The sequence below is a fragment of the Myotis myotis genome, unplaced genomic scaffold (genome assembly GCF_014108235.1).
Source record: "Myotis myotis isolate mMyoMyo1 unplaced genomic scaffold, mMyoMyo1.p scaffold_m19_p_28, whole genome shotgun sequence".
NCBI classification, from domain to species: Eukaryota; Metazoa; Chordata; class Mammalia; order Chiroptera; family Vespertilionidae; genus Myotis; species Myotis myotis.
This window is the reverse complement of record NW_023416333.1, coordinates 398,558-418,094: the sequence shown is the minus strand read 5'-3', so window position 1 is coordinate 418,094 and position 19,537 is coordinate 398,558. Positions and strand designations below refer to the sequence as shown.

Here is a 19,537-nt window from a genome sequence, read left to right as displayed (position 1 = left end):
TTTTTCATGCACATATAATAAATGAACATTTGTAACCTACATAAAAAACAACAATTCAAGATGTCACTTCAGAAGAATAAGGATGACCAGGATCAAAGAAACAAAGTATAGGGGTTGGGGGTGGCCGGGGAGAAGTCAATGTTGGGAAAAGGAGACAAATGGAATACTATATGTAATACTTTAAAAGATAATTTTTAAAAAAGAAGCAAAGTGTATAAAGTGTTTTATAAACTGTTGAGAAAATGGACCCTATATATGGCTGAATGAAACATCAATTGGTGCCAACAGTATGAAAAACACAGTAGCATTTGTCAAAAAATTACAAACAGAATAATCCCATGATGCAGCCATCCCATTTCTAGGTATTTATAAAAAAAGAACATTTACAGGAGAAATGACAAGAGACATTTGCACATCTGTGTCCATTCTAATGTTATTCACAAAAGCCAGTGATAGGTGGAAACTACTCAAAAGTTCATGCATAGTTAGTTGAATTAATGAAGAAAGTTTACTATATACGTACAATGGGAGACGATTCTGCCATGAAACAGAAGTAGATATCATCAACTGATATACAGAGAGAAACCTTGAGGGCATTTTTTAAGTGAAGCACACAAGTGACAAAGAGAAAGAAACCGTAGGATTTTCCTTAGGTGAGTAATCTAATGTCCTTCACCTCAAAAAAAAAGGGGGGGGGGGAGTTACGGGCCTTGCTTTTAAAACAAATGAGGAAGTAGTTTTTTAATGCATATTGAGACATTTCTGCAAGATGAATGTTTTGAGACATCAAATGCACAAGGCGAGATACTTAATACCACTGGACTGTACAGCTACAGATGGTAAAGAAGATAGATTTTTAATCATGTTATTGTGTTTTTAAAAATCTTTATTGATTTTTTTTAATATATTTTATTGATTTTTTTACAGAGAGGAAGGAAGAGGGGTAGAGAGTTAGAAACAGCAATGAGAGAGAAACATCCATCAGCTGCTTCCCACACACCCCCCACTGGGGATGCGCCCGCAACCAAGGTGCATGCCCTTGACTGGAATTGAACCTGGGACCCTTCAGTCCGCAGGCTGACACTCTATCCACTGAGCCAAACCGGTTATGGTTCTTTATTGACTTTTATAGAGAGGAAGGGAGAGCAAGAAACATCAATGTGAAAGGGAAGCATTGATCCTCTGCCTCCTACATACACTGCAACCACGACTGAGCCCATACCTAGGTACCCTGAACAGGAATTGAATCGGTGACCTTTCAGTGTAGGAGACAACGATATAACCAAATGAACCACACAGGCCAGCTCTATTCATGTTTTTTACCAAAATTGAAAATAAAAAATAAGATCTAAAAGAGACAGAATTATAAAACTTTTCAAAAACTACCTTCGGCCGAAACCGGTTTGGCTCACTGGATAGCGCGTCGGCCTGTGGACTGAAAGGTCCCAGGTTCGATTCCGGTCAAGGGCATGTACCTGGGTTGCGGGCACATCCCCAGTAGGAGATGTGCAGGAGGCAGCTGATCGATGTTTCTCTTTCATCGATGTTTCTAACTTTCTATCCCTCTCTCTTCCTCTCTGTAAAAAATCAATAAAATATATTTAAAAAAAAAAAAACTACCTTCGATGGTAACAAGTTTTTATCTCACATAAAGAGAATATAAATTCATCCATAAAAACATATATTAAGTGTATGTCCATAACTACACAGGAAAAAGCAACCATTCTCCAACACCTGAGCAGAAGAAACAAGGTGAGTCATGAGCAAAGTAGGGGTAAGGGTTACAGACAAACATACACATGACTTTAATGGAAATAGACATAAGGCTGACTCATACTTGAATGTCCTCCAGATATGTGTTGAGAACTATCATTCACTTCCCTCATTTATTAACAAAAACTACAAATGCAAAGAACTAAACGTGGGGCACCTATCATAACAAAGGAAACACTCAACCTGTGTACACTGGGGCTGAGTGAGACTGAGGGATGCTGGAGTCACAGGATTTCCTTTTTTTTTTAATGATTATTATTTTTAAATATATTTTTATTGATTTCACAAAGGAAGGGAGAGTAGGGAGAGAGAGATAGAAACATCAGTGATGAGAATCATTGATCGGCTGCTTTCTGTACGCCCACACTGGGGATCGAGCCTGCAACCCGGGCATGTGCCCTTGACCAGAATTGAACTGGGGACCTTTCAGTCCACTGGTCCAACCAAACTGGCTAGGGCAGGATTTCCTCATAAGGGCCTGCACACAGACTTACTCCTGGACTCACTCACTTTGAGCTCTAGCACCAGGGCATCATCAGCTGGACAGACAGGGAGAAACTGAATTGTCTGTCTGTCGTCAGTCCACAGCTGGAAGGGCAGGTTTCTGTCAGAGAAAAGTGCTGCTAGAGTCCATTGTTCATTTCTGAGACCTTCCCACAAAGTCAGCAAGCGTGGACCATATGGGTCTCCATCAACCTGGTTAACACTGTAGCTTTGACCTACTGACTGCTAGAGAACTTGTCCTACCCAACTTGGGGGCCCGCCGGAGCTGCTTTGCTAGGTTTAGTGGCTTTTCCATAAAAATGGCCTCTTTTTTGCCGAAACCGGTTTGGCTCAGTGGATAGAGCATCGGCCTGCGGACTGAAAAGTCCCAGGTTCGATTCCAGTCAAGGGCATGTACTGGGTTGCGGGCACATCCCCAGTAGAGGATGTGCAGGAGGCAGTTGATCGATGTTTCTCTCTCATCGATGTTTCTGACTCTCTATCTCTCTCCCTTCCTCTCTGTAAAAAATCAATAAAATATATTTAAAAAAAAAAAAAAAAAGGCCTCTTTTTTCTCATGCTTCAGACGTTCCCCAAATCCCTCAAACAAGCAGCACTTGGCTTTCATGTGCCCCGTACGTCACACTTAAGTGGCTTGAGGCTTGGCTTTGGTGGCAACTAGTTTTGGATGGCAGCTGGACCTCTCCTGGGCAACTCCAAGGTAAACACAAGCAGCAGCCATTGTCCAGCTGGTGCAACTCAGTGGTTGAGCATTGGCCCATGAACCAAGAGGTCGCTGGTCCAATTCCCAATCAGGGCACATGCCTGGACTGCAGACTCCATACACAGTAGGGGGCGTGCAGGAGGCAGCTAATCAATGATGTTTCTATCTATCTCCTTTCCTCTCTCTCTCTAAAATCAATAAAAACATAGTTAACAATGCCGGAGTCCATTCATTGTCTTCACTAGCTGAGTTTAGACAGAGACTGCAGGCTCCATGCACAGTCGGGGGCGTGCAGGAGGCAGCTGATCAATGATGTTTCTATCTTTCTATCCTTCTCCCTTTCTCTCTAATATCAATAAAAACATATTTAAGAAGAAAAAAAGAAATATCCATTTGCAGGTCGCTCTATAGCTTGTATCAAGTGGCCCTAGAAAGACACATGTGGTGACTGACTTTGGCCCACACCGTGAGATAGCTTCATCCTCCCCCCACCCTGCCCCCGCCATATAACAACCCAACAACCTCCAGGAGAGACACACTCACGGGGCAGACTTGGTGGACACTCAAGCCCCACACTCGAGGCTTGATCTAAGCACTGTTGCTTTTCTTCTGAAGTTGCAGTTGGTCCTCACAGTCAATCTGCCTAGGGCAGTGATGGCGAACCTTTTGAGCTCGGCGTGCCAGCATTTTGAAAAACCCTAACTTAACTCTGGTGCCGTGTCACATATAGAAATTTTTTGATATTTGCAACCATAGTAAAACAAAGACTTATATTTTTGATATTTATTTTATATATTTAAATGCCATTAAACCAAGAAAAATCAACCAAAAATATGAGTTCATGTATCACCTCTGACACACGTCATAGGTTCGCCATCACTGGCCTAGGGGATGATCCCTTCAGTAATATGGCAACAACAATCAAGGCTCCACGACAGCAGGACAGAAAACACAACCCACACACAACACAGGCCTGGAGCACCTAGCTGGAGTGACTCGGGAGGGCGTGCCACTGGGCCCTACAGAATGCCTACTTGAGCAAGGCTACAAAGTCAAGCAGATGGCGCAGCTCTACCTAATACACAAACACAAAGACCCAGCCAAGTGAGAAGACAAAAAACAGGTCCCAAATACAAGAAAAGGAGAAATCTCCAGAAGAAATGGAGGCAAGCAGACTACCAGACACAGAGTTCAAAGCAATGGTTATAATGAAGTTCAAGAAACATCACGAAGCCGAAACCGGTTTGGCTCAGTGGATAGAGCGTCAGCCTGCGGACTGAAAGGTCCCAGGTTCGATTCCGGTCAAGGGCATGTACCTGGGTTGCGGGCATATCCCCAGTAGGAGATGTGCAGGAGGCAGCTGATCGATGTTTCTCCCTCATCGATGTTTCTAACTCTCTATCTCTCTCCCTTCCTCTCTGTAAAAAATCAATAAAATATATTTAAAAAAAAAAAAAAAAAAAAAAAAAGGGAAATTTGTTCTTAAAAAAAAAAAAAAGAAACATCACGAAAACTTCAATAGAATAAAAAAGAACATGGAAACCATTAAACATATCAGTCAGAAATGAAGAATCCATTAATGAAATAAATTTAAATATTACAGTGAATCTAGAGTAGAGTAGATTAATGCCCAATTCCGTTTGGCTCAGTGGATAGAGTATCCACCGAGGAATGAAGAATCCTGGGTTCAATTCCGGGCAAGGGCATGTACCTCGGTTGCAGGCTTGAAACCCAGCCCTCATCAGCTCATATGGGAGGCAACCAATCGATGTGTCTCTCTCACATCAGTGTTTCTCTGTCTCCCCCCTATCCTGGCACTCTCTCTCTAAAAATCAATGGAACAATATCCTTGGGTAAGGATTAACAAAAAATAAACAAACAAATAAAGTAGAATAGATGACGAAGAGTATTAAATCAGAGATTTGGAATATAAGGAAGCATATTAACATCCAATCAGAACATCAAAAAGATAAAAGAATAATTTAAAAAATGAGGCTAGCACATCAGGTGTAGTTCAGTGGTGGAGCACTGACCTATGAATCAGGAGGTCATGGTTCGATTCCCGGTCAGGGCAAATACCTGGGTTGCAGGCTCAATCCCCAGGGTGGGGTGTGCAGGAGGCAGCCAATCAATGATTCTCTCTCATCACTGATGTTTCCATCTCTCTCTCCCTCTCCCTTTCTCTCTTAAATAAAAAAAAAAAAAATTTTTTTTAATGTGAAAGAGAAGAATAGAATATTTCTCCCCCAAATTGTGGATAATAAATACATGTACTAGTGGAAAATAACTCATTTACAATAACTATAAATTTAAACTGTAATTGTGCCTCCATGAACAGCAAGCATTTTGCATTATGACATATGTTACATGGAAGGAAAATTCACAGGAAATGAATTCAAATCATTCAAAAATATATGTATAATTTTAATTAAAAAGCATTTTGGGGCTCTGGCATGGTAGCTAAGTTGGTTAAAGCATCATCCCGATACAACAAGGTTGGGGTTTCAATCAATGGTCAGGGTACAAATATATTGAAGCAATGAATGCATTAATAAGTGAAACAACAAAAAAATCAATGTCTCTCTCTTCCCCTTCCTCTTACTCTCTAATAAAAATCAATACAAAAAAAAAATTTGAGAGAAATTTTTGTCATTATTTCTGATACTCCTACACAAAATGTATAGGTGCAATCAATCCTAAAGTAAAAAAGAAAAGAAAAGAAAAGAAACAAAACTGCCTCATTTATAAAAAAAAAAAGAATCGTAATAAGCCCTGGCCGGTTTGGCTCAGTGGACACAGCATTGGCCTGCGGACTGAAGGGTCCCAGGTTCGATTCTGGTCAAGGGTATGTACCTTGGTTACGGGCACATCCCCAGTGGGGAGTATGCAGGAGGCAGCTGAATCAATGTTTCTCTCTCATGGATGTTTCTAACTCTCTACCCCTCTCCCTTCCTCTCTGTAAAGTCAATAAAATATATTAAAAAAAAAAAAAAAAAAAAGAACCGTAAGAAATTTGTAAAATGTGCAGAGAATGACTAATGTTTAAAATAAACATTTCAAATCTAAATAAATAAATAAAATAAACATTTCAGCCCTGGCCAGGTAGCACAGTTGTTTAGAGCATAGTTGCAGTATGCCAAGGTTGGCAAGGTTGCGTGTTCGATCCGCAATCAGGGCACATGACAGAATCAACCAATAAATGCGTAGATAAATGGGATAACAAATTGATATTTATCTCTTTCTCCCTCCCTCTCTCTCCCCACCCCTCTGTCTTTACTGTTCTCTATTTCTCTTAAATCAATACAAAACAAATGAAAAATTAAACTAAATATTTCAGGTTAAGTATAACATGATTAAGAGACATACTAAGGAAAGATACTGAAAAACATAATCATTCCTTTTTCCTAAAGTAAACTTAAATGGAAGAACACAATGTTTTCCTAAATATGAGGTGCCCAGTATTTTGTAACTCACTTATTACCAAAGAACATTCCAGCATGTTGTATCAGCACTTGACAATACAAAACCACAATCTGACAAAGATCTAATCAGAAAGTGAAAACACATATGACACAGTCACAGGTAACTTTGGAACTGAACAAGAGAGAATCACAAGATGATAGTGATAAACAAATCGGGTAACAATGGAGACTCTCCTACAGATGGGCGATGTTCTAAGGCCACAAAGGGCAGTAACTTATTGAAAAACTTTGTGAGTTAAATAGACACTGTCACACAAGGAAACTACGGAATACACAAGGAAAAGGAAGATTTGAAGTGAAAGAAACTTAGATTTGATAGAGATTCTCCTATTTCTAATCCAGTTTGTCCACTGGCAAGAAGACATGGTAGAGAAGTTGGCAGCATAAGGTATAAACCTGTACGTGCTGGCCCCCACAACAATATTAAAACTACAACTATGAAACAAAACAGCTATCATCAAGAACCACAGGAAGCTGGCCGAGTGAAAGTTCTACAACTAGAAGGAAAGAGAAAAGCACATTGAGACCGGGTAGGCAGTGCAGAGGCGCCAAGAACAGAGGTACAGAGGCGTGTGCAAGGCGGCTACACCTGGGTGAGCAGTTTTTTTCAATCGGAAGGGGATACAAGCTCTCAAATGCACTGAACTCGTTTATGGCGAGACTCTGGGGTCCCAGTTTCCTATGAGGAGAAACTGGACTGTCTTGCAGCGGGTCGGAAAGGGAGGGTGGCTTTCTCATAGAGCTGCTTGCAGAGATCATTGTTGCTGTGGGGGTACGGGACTCGGGGACGCAGAGACGCAGAGTCGTGGAGACCCAAGGAGTCGCGGAGACTGCTAATGACAGCCACTGCTGTTTGCTCCGCCCTGGTGATTCTCTGAGACCCCGCCTTACTCAATTTACATCCCCACCCAAGCTGTGCCCAGCAACACAAAAGAATCACCTGCACTTTTGCAGCATAACCTAACAAACTGCAGCTGGGACAGAAAGCTCTAAAACTTCCAAACCCCAAACGAAGAGGAGAAATCTGCTAATATCGCTGTAGCTCCTGCAAGGTGGACTCACACAGTGGTTGACTAGGAGATCCAGGATCCAGGGTACCCCTGGCCAGATACCAGATTTCAACTCCTCACATCCATAAGGGACACGCTCAGGAAGCAGACTCAGTGAGCACCAAAGTCCCACTGAAGCAAGTTCTACCCCATAAGGGTGTCTCCAGCACAGCAGTTCTTCCACTGCAGACTCAGCGGGTTCTCGCAGTCAGCCAAAAATGCGGAGACAGAGAAACATGTCACAAATGAAAGAAATAAAGGAAAGAAAACTAATGGAGGACATAGAGTTCAAAACCACAGTTATAAGGCTACTCAAGAACCTTCAACGAACCTCCGAGGAACTTAGTGAGACTTCAAGGATCTTAATGAGAATGCCAAAAGAAATGGAAAAGGACCAGTCAGAAATTAAACATACACTGACTGAAATTAAAAATAATATACAGAGATCCAACAGCAGACTAGAAGATCCCAAAAATCAAGTCAAAGATTTGAAATACAAAGAAGCAAAAAACACCTGTACGGAAAAGCAAAACGAAAAAAGAATCCAAAAATATGAAGATAGTGTAAAGAGCCTTTGGGACAACTTCAAACGTACCAACATCTGAATTATCGGGTGCTAGAAGAGAGAGAGCAAGATACTGAAAGCCTATTAGAAGAAATCATGACAGAAAATTTCCCCTACCTGATGAAAGAAATAGACTTACAAGTCCAGGAAGCAAAGAGAACCCCAAATAAGAAGAATCCAAAGAGGACCACACCAAGACACATCATAAGTAAAATGCCAAGGGCAAAAGACAAAGAGAGAATCTTAAAAGAAGCAAGAGAAAAACAGTGAGTTACCTACAAGGGAATACCCATACAACTGTCAGCTGATTTCTCAACAGAAACCATGCAGGCCAGAAGGGAGTGGAAAGAAATATTCAAAGTGATGAATAGCAAAAACCTACAACCAAGATTACTCAACCGAAACAGACAGCCAAAAAAACCAAGATGGCGGCATAGGTTAACACCGGAGATTGCTGCCTCGAACAACCACTTCAAAAAACAACTAAAGACGGAACGGACATCATCCAGAATCACAGGAAGGCTGGCTGAGTGGAAATTCTACAACTAGGAGGAAAGAGAATATCATACCCAGACTCAGAGGAGGCGCAGTGCTGAAGTGAAATACTGAGGTGCAGAGTGCGCGCGGAGCTGGCGGCGGAGGGCGCGGTTGTTGTTTTCAATCGGGAGGGAGTTTCAGACTCTGAGCTCCAGATCCGGGCGAGTCTCTAGGGACCCAGACTCAAACGGGAGAAGCGGGACTGTCTGGCTTCGGTCGGAAATCGAAGGCAGCTTTCTCTCTGAGGTTTGCAGCGGTTGCTGGGACTCTGTGAGGCAGAGCGCCTAGGGACGGAACAGAGAGCAGCCATAACTGCTCCCTCCGGCCCGCCCTGTAGATCCCCAGGGACCCGCCCCGCCCAAGCCCTGCGCAGAGCCATTTGCCAGATAGCCTCAGGCAAATGCTAGATTAGCACTGCCCTAGAGATCCAGCACAGAAGCTCTCCCACTGCAGACACAGCAGCGGACTCTCATAGCCAGTTAGCCTGGAGGTCAAATCACCCCCGGTATTGCTGACAACAATCAAGGCTTAACTACAACAAGACTGTGCAGAAAGACCACTAGGGGGTGCACGAAGAAAGCATAAAAAATGCGGAGACAAAGAAACAGGACAAAACTGTCAATGGAGGATATTGAGTTCAGAACCACACTTTTAAGGTCTCTCAAGAACTGTCTAGAAGCCGCTGATAAATGTAGTGAGATCCTCAAGAAATCTAATGAGACCCTCGATAAAGAACCAACTAGAAATTAAGCATACACTGACTGAAATAAAGAATATTATACAGACACCCAACAGCAGACCAGGGGAGCGCAAGAATCAAGTCAAAGATTCGAAATGCGAAGAAGCAAAAAACACCCAACTGGAAAAGCAAAATGAAAAAAGAATCCAAAAATACAAAGATAGTGTAAGGAGTAAGGAGCCTCTGGGACAGCTTCAAGCATACCAACATCAGAATTATAGGGGTGCCAGAAGATGAGAGAGAGCAAGATATTGAAAACCTATTTGAAGAAATAATGACAGAAAACCTCCCCCACCTGGTGAGAGAAATAGACTTACAGGTCCAGGAAGTGCAGAGAACCCCAAATAAAAGGAATCCAAAGAGGACCACACCAAGACACATCATAATTAAAATGCCAAGAGCAAAAGACAAAGAGAAAATCTTAAAAGCAGCAAGAGAAAGAAACTCAGTTACCTACAAGGGAGTACCCATATGACTGTCAGCTGATTTCTCAACAGAAACTTTGCAGGCCAGAAGGGAATGGCAAGAAATATTCAAAGTGATGAATACCAAGAACCTACAACCAAGATTACTTTATCCAGCAAAGCTATCATTCAGAATTGAAGGTCAGATAAAGAGCTTCACAGATAAGGAAAAGCTAAAGGAGTTCATCACCACCAAACCAGTATTATATGAAATGCTGAAAGGTATCCTTTAAGAAGAGGAAGAAGAAGAAAAAGGTAAAGATACAAATTATGAACAACAAAAATGCATCTATCAACAAGTGAATCTACGAATCAAGTGAATAAATAATCTGGTGATCATAATAGAATCAGGGACATAGAAAGGGAATGGACTGACTATTCTTGGGGGGGAAAGGGGTGTGGGAGATGCGGGAAGAGACTGGACAAAAATCGTGCACCTATGGATGAGGACAATGGGTGGGGAGTGAGGGCGGAGGGTGGGGCGGGAACTGGGAGGAGGGGAGTTATGGGGGGGAAAAAAGAGGAACAAATGTAATAATCTGAACAATAAAGATTTAATTAAAAAAAAAAAAGATTACTCAACCCAGCAAAGCTATCATGTAGAATTGAAGGTACAATAAAGAGCTTTACAGACAAGAAAAAGCTGGATTATATGAAATTTTGAAGGATATTCTTTGAAAAGAGGAAGAAAAAGAAAAAGGTAAAGTTAAAAATTATGAACAACAAAGTGACAACAAATAAATATCTATCAACAAGTGAACCTAAAAATTAAGTCAGAATAAACTGGTGAATATAATAGAAGCAGGGGCATAGAAAGGGAGTATACTGACAATTCTTGGGGGGGAAGGAGGTGTGGGGGGTGCAGGAAGAGACTGGACAAAAATCTTACATCTATGGATGAGGACAGTGGGAGGGGGTAAGGATATGGGGTGGGGTGGGGTGGGAACCAGGTGGAAGGGAGCTATCGGGGGAAAAAAAGAGGAACATCTGTAATAATCTGAACAATAAAGATTTATTAATTGCCGAAACCGGTTTGGCTCAGTGGATAGAGCGTCGGCCTGCGGACTGAAGGGTCCCGGGTTCGATTCCGGTCAAGGGCATGTACCTTGGTTGCGGGCATATCCCCAGTGGGAGGTGTGCGGGAGGCAGCTGGTCGATGTTTCTCTCTCATCAATGTTTCTGACTCTCTATCTCTTTCCCTTCCTCTCTGTAAAAAATCAATAAAATATATTTAAAAAAAAAAAAAAAAGATTTATTAATTAAAAAAAATAGAAGACATGGTAGAATATTTGAATATTCTAGAAAATTATTCACTAAAATATTGTTTTCTGACTGAACCTTGTTTAGTCAAGACAACAAGTAAAATTTTCAAACACTTAGTTCCTCATTCACATACATAACAAAGCCATTCTTTTCTAAACCAGAAAACGCCCATTTGTTTCCTAAGAGCAAGAATCAGAAAGTCTACCCTAGAAAGCAGAAGCCTCCTAGAGATGTTAAAATAATAAAGGAAACAAAACCCTGAGAGTGGAAGAGGAACTCAGGAAGGAAGTCATCCTCACCCAGGGAGACCAGGTTGCTGTAGTTCTCCAGCATCACATCCAGGTACAATTTCCGCTGAGCTGGGTCCAGGCATTCCCACTCCTCCAGAGAGAAATCTATGGCCACATCCCTGAAGGTCAATGGTCCCTGAAAGGAAAGACAAGTTTATCAAGCGGTCACCAGAAGAGTTCATGTCAGCCAACATGAAAACAGTGTTAGGAGATAAAAAAAAAAAAATGAAGGAAAAAAAAGAAACAAACAAAAAAGAAAACCGTGTGAGGAGAAGAGGTTTTGACCAAGGGGAATATCCTGAATCACCCAATAAGATCACTTTGCCCAGTAAGATTCTCTGGTATGTTTTCAAACACTAACAAATGAGGATGACACCTGTCCCAAAATCCACGGTACAGATTTTACTTTTCAGGAAAATAAACTTTTTTTTTTTAATATAGTTTATTGATTTTTTACAGAGAGGAAGGGAGAGGGATAGAGAGTTAGAAACATCGATGAAGAGAGAAACATAGATCAGCTGCCTCCTGCACACTCCCCACTGGGGATGTGCCCGCAACCAAGGTACATGCCCTTGACCAGAATCGAACCTGGGACCCTTTAGTCCGCAGGCCGATGCTCTATCCATTGAGCCAAACCGGTTAGGGCGGAAAACAAACTTTAAAATTAGGGCATCAACACGGGAATATGGGTTTCTGAGGGCTGTGTTTTGCATCGTTCAGGGTATGTGGTGTGTATTTCTCAGCTGGAGATGCCATGCTCAGTTGGAAGCATAATCACGGCCTGAAGTGTAACACAATCAACCACGACTGCACTTTTCTAAAAATACAGATTCTGATCCAGGTTCTCAGATGGGGCCTGTATTTCCACATGTGTAACAAGCCCACTTTTCACTCGTGATGCCAATGTTTCTGGTCCATTTGTCATACTTCTGAATACACAGAAGAGAAAACACAGGAAAAAATTCATACATAACTTTTAAGTGAAAGTATTTGTTAATGGAATTTATAGTTTTCATGGAATAGGACACATAGGAACCACAATCCTATTTGAAATTTTACTATGAGTATTCTTAGAACAAGATTATTTTCCCTTTGATAGAATATTTTGTGAAACATATTAATTAAAGTTAATTAATTAATAAAAGTTAAATAAAGTTACATATTAATTAAAGTTACTAGTAAACCTTCAATTTTCTTCCAAACTCGATCTACAATTAAAAAAAGAAACAAACTCAGGTCGATACCCATAAAGAAAACTCATGAATATTCACAGCAGTTTCTGTAACTGAGAAGAAGAATAAAGACAGGTTAAGCAAATAAGAAAATATAGCTCAAACGATGCTAACATTTTATGTAGAGACACACACTTATGAGAAGTTACCTACAATTTAAAAAAGATAGAAAAAAGAATTATCATGTCAATGAAGTCACGGTTATTTTGTGATTGCATAAATTTCATGAACATCCTTGTGAATGATACCCTTTCTGTATTATAAACACAATAAGGAGATGAACTCACATAATGATAGAAAATATGTTGGACCTATTGTTTCTGAGTTGCTAATTTATTTGGAAATTTTTCAATGTCATTAGTGGAGATCTACAATCATAGAAATTTAACTGAATTGGAGATACATTAATAATATGATTCTTGTAAACTTTCTGGAAAATATAAAAAGTGATTATGTCGAGTATGTCCATGAATGAGTGTAGAATATAAAAAAAATTTACAGCAAGAAGGCCTGATTGGTTGAAGCTCCCATGTCAAAAGACAGTGATATGTAGGAAATAAAAGTAGGGCTTTTGCCGAAACCGGTTTGGCTCGGTGGATAGAGCGTCGGCCTGCGAACTGAAGGGTCCCTGGCTCGGTTCTGGTCAAGGGCATGTACCTGGGTTGCGGTCACATCCCCAGTAGGGGGTGTGCAGGAGGCAGCTGATCGATGTTTCTCTCTCATCGATGTTTCTAACTCTCTATCTCTCTCCCTTCCTCTCTGTAAAAAATCAATAAAATATATTTAAAAAAAAAAAAAAAGTAGGGCTTTTATTTTTTAAAGTAAATAGAAGCTAAGACGAAGAGGGTGGCTTCTGGATGGTCTGTGCACATCTCTCAATAAATTCTACGATTAGGGGAGCATCTCAGCCAAGGGACTATCAGGTGAACTGGAACAATGGGTATCAAGTGACTGAGGCACAGGAAAGGACATGTCATAGGAAAAATACATAAATAAGCAAGTCATTATCTGAAAATGGTCATAAATGAACATTAATTTTTGCAAGTGTCAATCCAGTGTACCTCTCATGTTCTGTAAAGATTTAAATAGCACGTCTTTCTTACTAATCTAGTGACAAGTCTCTTCTCTTTACTCTTCTTTTCAGAACTTGCTGACCTATTCTGAGCAGTAAGATGTGCTTTTCCTTAGGCTTATTCTAGAGCTGATGCTGCAGCCACCTGAACCTAAAAGTTATATTTCCCTTCTTCACCGATACCCGAGCCTCTGGCCCCATCCCGGTAGGGATGTTAGACATGGCTGCCTTCCAAGGTTGACCTGTCAGAGAAGGATGTTTTCAGTAGTTGACAGTCATCAATTAAAGGTGGGAAATCTTCTTGACCTGGTGGAACCTGCATAACATGAATGCAGAAAAGGCTCTGGGCAAAAGGAAAAAACTATATACACTGCTGACCTTGACTATCACAAGAAAACCGGTAATTAAATAAGTAAAGGAAAAGAGCATGAAGAGCACCAACATCAGAAGTGGCAGGTCCTAAATCCACAGATGTCAGAGGAAAAGGAAACACAGCCTGTGACCGAGGACACATCTTTTACCTGAGAAGCAGCCATTTGGTCCTGGTCCTGGTCCTGATCAGGGTCTGGGTTGTCGTCTCAGGCGAGGATATGTTGAGGAGTCACAGAATGTGCCTTCAAACATGACAGCACAGCGTCTCAATCAGCTCACAGGACACTCACAGTCAGAAGGACCCGGAAATGCAGAAAAGGCCACCCCTCCTGTCCTTGGTCACAGGAGAGAGTGAGGAACAATGAGCTCCTACATGGAGACCACACTGTGAGTTTTCAAGTGTGTGTCTTCATGTGTCTCTCCTCCCAAAGACATCCACTAACTCCTACAGAAATGAGAGCGTGAGCTGCTGTCCTTAAGCCCCAAACCAAACAGAGCATCCCCTTACCTCCCCTGGATAAAGCTTGCTCCCCACTCTCACAAAGGCATCCTGCAACCCTCCTGCTATCCCTGTCCGCACCTTCCAATTACCCGGCGACACCTCAGGAACCAATGATGCCCCACCCAGAGCAGCTGTCCAACTCCATGGAGGAAATCACCCCTGATGGCTTTTCTGAAAGCTCTTCAGGGAATCTGAGAATTTATCTCAGTATGTTTTTAAAAAATAAATTAAGTGTCAAACAGAGAAAAAGTAAATCCATGGAAGAAACACACACACACTCTCACACACACACACACACACACAAACACACACCACAGCAAAAAACCTAAGGCTTCTAATAATGCTTGAAAAAGCAGCAGATTGCGCTAACCGGTTTGGCTCCCTGGATAGAGCCACGGTCTGCAGAATGGAAGGTCCCAGGTTCAATTCAGGTCAAGGGCATGAACCTCGGTTGCGGGCACATCCCGAGTAGGAGGTGTGCAGGGGGCAGCTAATTGATGTTTCTCTCTCATCGATGCTTCCAACTCTCTACCTCTCTCCCCTCCCCTTTGTAAAAAATCAATAAAATATATTTAAAAAGGAAAAAGGATCAGATGGTGACAGATTCAGGTCACCTCCTCGTTTCAATCCCAGGAAATGACAAGGAACCCATGACCAATAGACAAGTCTCTCCCCTCTGAGTGAATAAGGGCTGTAATTGGAAGCGAAATATTATAAAATTCCCAAGCCTTATAAACTAGAGATTTATAATTCTCATTAAAATCTGTATAACTAAGACAATTCAGCGGTTAAATTAAATATATAAAGCCATGCTTAGGCGGCAAGACTAAGTGGTTGAGATTGGACCTATCAACCAGGAGATCATGGTTAGATTCCTAGTCAGGGCATGTGGCCAGGTTGCAGGTTTGATCCCTACTGTGGGGCGAGCAGGAGGCAGCTGATGAATGATTGTCTTTCCTCATTGATGTTTCTAACTCTCCCTCTCCCTGCCTCCTGGAGATGAACAGATATATATATATATCCCCAGCCGATATATCACAACTTAACCATCCACCACCCATCAGCTCACCCCTCACCCAGATCAGGGTTCCCTCCTCCCACTACTATGTATTTCTGTCTGTGGATCTGTCTCTGTCTCCTGCTCCCTTTCTCTCCACTGTGGTCCTTTCCTGCGTCCCCCTCTCCCCTGCTCTCTCTCCCCTTTTCTCTCTGTCTGTCCTACACCTGGACCATGAAACTTCTGAAACCTACTTCCCTTCAGGGGCTCTTTCTCCCGGTCTCTGAGGCTCCATCTCCACACACGTCTGCGTCTTCCCCTCCCCACGCCCGTGGCCCCTCTGCTGCCTGTTCCCGTCTGTCCGCTCCCACAGCTGCTGACTCAGGGCTGCTCCCTCTGCTCCCTCATCCCTGAGCCCCCCTTTCGGTGGACCCCTCGCTGCCCTCTCTCCCGCCCACGTGTCTGTCTCTCAGTCCCTCTCCTGACCCCCCAGCCTGGGCCCCCGCCCCCCGCAGTCACCGCGCCCACAAAGCCCCTCCCCGCGGGCAGGTCGCCTCTTCAGGGGACACCGCGTCCTTCCCCCTGAGCCCCCCCCATGGACACTGTGCTCCCCGGGCAGGCAGACGCCTTACTCAACGGGGGTGGGCCTAGGAGGGGGGTGCAGACCCCCAGGCCGGGAGCCATCCGGGCTCTTTGGGCGGAAAGCGCCGGGCGGGGGGAGGGGCGCAGAGGGCGGGAACCCCCTGACCCAGACTCTCAGCCCCGCGGGGAGGATTGGCGGCCCCGGGAACGGTTTTCAGCGGGAAAACCGCGCGGCAGACGGTGGCCACAGCCACAGGCGGAGAGACCCCGGGCCGGGGCCTCCGTTTCCTCCCAAAGGAACGTGGCGCCCGCACCGCGCAGCCTCCCGGGACGCGGACTCACCGCTGAGAGAGGCTCCGGGGCGGGGACCCAACAAGGACTCCAGCGCCGGCAGCGCCCTCAGCCTTCCCTGCGGGGAGGGGGACGGGGAGCGTCAGCTTTAAAGACAAACACCCTCCTCAGGGGGAACCGCCACCTTCCCCTCCACAGCCGCTTCCGCGTCTGCAAGGAACTGCGCATGCGCCTCCTGCGGGGTGGGCGGGGCCAGAGCCTGAGCTGAGCGGCTCCGCGATGGGGGCGGGGCCGAGCCCGGCGGCCAGGCCTGTGCGGGGTCAGAGGGAGGGAGGGCGGGGCAGGAGCGAGGGGGCAGCCCCGGGTCCCCGCACCTCCTCCCACAGGGACAGCCCTTCCTGGGGGAGTTTCCCACGTCACTGTCAGGGTTTTGGCTGGTGACGCGGCTGCGAAAGGATTCACAAGGGAGAGAAGAGACAGGAGCAGAGAGAGGGCGTTTATTTTACTTCTCTGAAGGGAGGAAAGGGCCAGGTGCCCTCTGTTAGCAGAAGGCACCCAAATGGAAAGTTAAGAGATAAAACTAAGGTTCAAAGTGGGCTTTTAAATGACATAATTAGTGTTAAAATATATCATGAATATGATTTTTGAACAGTAAACATTTGTTATTCTCTGCACCTCCTTCTCACAAAATAACCTTGGTGTTCACCTAGAGCCTCTCATTGAGCAGGTGACTGCAATAAAAATGGTTATAATTTATCCAAGACATAGAAGCCATATGTGAGCTAAATGTAAGAACTCTTAGATAAAAACATAGCGTTAAACCTCCATGACCTCGGATTTTACAATAGCTTAAGATATGACAGCAACACAAAAACAGAAAAAGGTTAAATAAATTAGTCATCCTCAAAATGTATGCTCAGTGCATTCAAAGACTCTAGGAAATCAGGGAAAATACCGTCTATATGAGAAAAAGTGATTTTAGTTCACAGATCTTGAAGCATCTGTATCCCTATTTCCCCAAGTCCTACAAATCACCAACCAAAATACAAAGATCCCAGATGGGAAAGATCAATCTCTGCTTTCATGTCCACCAATATTTGCTTTATACACTCAGGTCCTCCAACTTTGCACCCATAGATGTTTACAAGGGTTTTATCCCCTTCATAAGTTCATCACTTTATTATTAAGAACTAGTAGCCCAGTGCACAAATTTCGTGTACATTAAAAGGGAACTAATTGTCCTAACTGGTTTGGCTCAGGGGATAGAGCATCGGCCTGCAGACTCAAGGGTCCCAAGTTCGATTCTGGTCTCGGGCATGTACCTTGGTTGCGGGCACATCCCCAGTGGGGAGTGTGCAGGAGGCAGCTAATCAATGTTTCTCTCTCATCGATGTTTCTAACTCTCTATCCCTCTCCCTTCCTCTCTGTAAAAAATCAATAAAATATATATATATATTTTTAAAAATATTTTATTGATTTTTCACAGAGAGGAAGGGAGAGGGATAGAGAGGGATAGAGAGAAACATCAATGAGAGAGGAACATCCAACAGCTGCCTCCTGCACACCTCCTACTGGGGATATGCCCACAACCAAGGTACATGCCCTTGAGTGGAATAGAACCCGGGACCCTTCAGTCCGCAGGACGATGCTCTATCCACTGAGCCAAACCGGTTAGGGCAATAAAATATATTTTTAAAGGGAATTAATTAGCAGAGATATTTTAATATTGCTATTTGCCCTTTCTCTATAAAGAAGTGTGAGAATTGAAAGGAAATTAGTAAGATGTATATGAAAATCATATATAAATTTATTAATATATAAACAGTAACAAAAGAATATAACAACAACAGAGGCATGATATAAAAACGACAAAAACATGACATGAAAACAACAAAAACATGATATAAAAACAACAGTGATGCAAACAATGACTGATAAAGTGATTAAACTTATTCTAGTATCTGCCTGTATACCACATGAAGAGTGAAAACACTTTCAGAGTGCTTGACTAATTTCCCTTGTGATGAAGTACTTAGAACCTTAACTGTAGCATCACATGCTCTTCAAACTCCAGAGAAAGCAACATATAACTGACCATGTGCAAAACCGGGTTCAGGTAGGAACATGCCTACTCTGTCTAGAGTTTGTCCTTGTGATTTATTAATAGTCATCACAAATGCTGGCATTATGGGAAACCGTCGTCAAATCAATTTAAATGGGAGACCAGTGTCAGATGGAGACAAATTAATTCTTGGAATCAGAACAACCTCTCCCTCTTCAGATCCTGTTAATACTTCAGCTTCGATAATGTTAGGTCGGAATCTTTTGATAATAAATCTGGTACCATTACAAACACCCCATTTACTATTGAGATTTCTCAATAGCATGATGATTGCACCCACTTTCTTTTTTTTTTTTTTTTTAAATATATTTTATTGATTTTTTACAGAGAGGAAGGGAGAGAGATAGTTAGAAACATCGATGAGAGAGAAACATCGATCAGCTGCCTCCTGCACATCTCCTACTGGGGATGTGCCCGCAACCCAGGTACATGCCCTTGACCGGAATCGAACCTGGGACCTTTCAGTCCGCAGGCCGACGCTCTATCCACTGAGCCAAACCGGTTCCGGCACCCACTTTCAATTTTAATTTATATCATGGTATTCCCGAAAGAATAATATTATTTAGAAATTCAATGGGGAAATTTTCCTTTGTTTCTTTGTTATGGGGTGGGGCCACAACATTAGTAACCAAGAAACAGAATTCAAACTTTATTGTGGGGAGCTGCTACAGTGTTTTGGACAGGTTCAAGCCTTGGACTGATGAGAGGGCACAGTCCTATCATTGCCATGTGCAAGTGCCAGCTTGGAGGACAGGGCCCTCCCAGCACAATTATAGCCAACAGCTGTAGTTATAAGCTTAAACCTATGGTTCGAACACATGGCCCCACATGGCTGAGTGATGTGGGCTTGAGAGTTCAGGTGCATGTAGTTGAGTAGGATTGAAACCCAAGAGAATGTCTGTAAATATCTTGGTCATGCCCTTACTTTGCCTCATAGCATCTGCTATAAACTAAAGGCATGGCCTGGAATGCTGGTGAACCTTGAGCCCTGGCAAGGG

General features: G+C 43.1%; 1 protein-coding gene across 9 annotated transcripts in view; it reads right to left on the bottom strand.

Annotated features, from left to right (window-relative positions):
* The window catches only part of LOC118649176 (zinc finger protein 420-like), an 85,509-nt gene extending 68,867 nt beyond the window's left edge, over nucleotides 1-16,642 (bottom strand). For all 9 annotated transcript variants that reach the window (XM_036295995.1, XM_036295998.1, XM_036296001.1 and 6 more), the window contains exons 1-3: nucleotides 16,469-16,642; nucleotides 14,195-14,490; nucleotides 11,379-11,505 (exon numbers count right to left, since the gene is read on the bottom strand). In XM_036295995.1, coding sequence (XP_036151888.1) covers nucleotides 11,379-11,505; nucleotides 14,195-14,209 — 142 coding nt within the window. In that variant the 5' untranslated portion in view covers nucleotides 14,210-14,490; nucleotides 16,469-16,642. The remainder of the gene's footprint in view (nucleotides 1-11,378; nucleotides 11,506-14,194; nucleotides 14,491-16,468) is intronic.
* Between the last annotated feature and the right edge of the window lie 2,895 nt (nucleotides 16,643-19,537).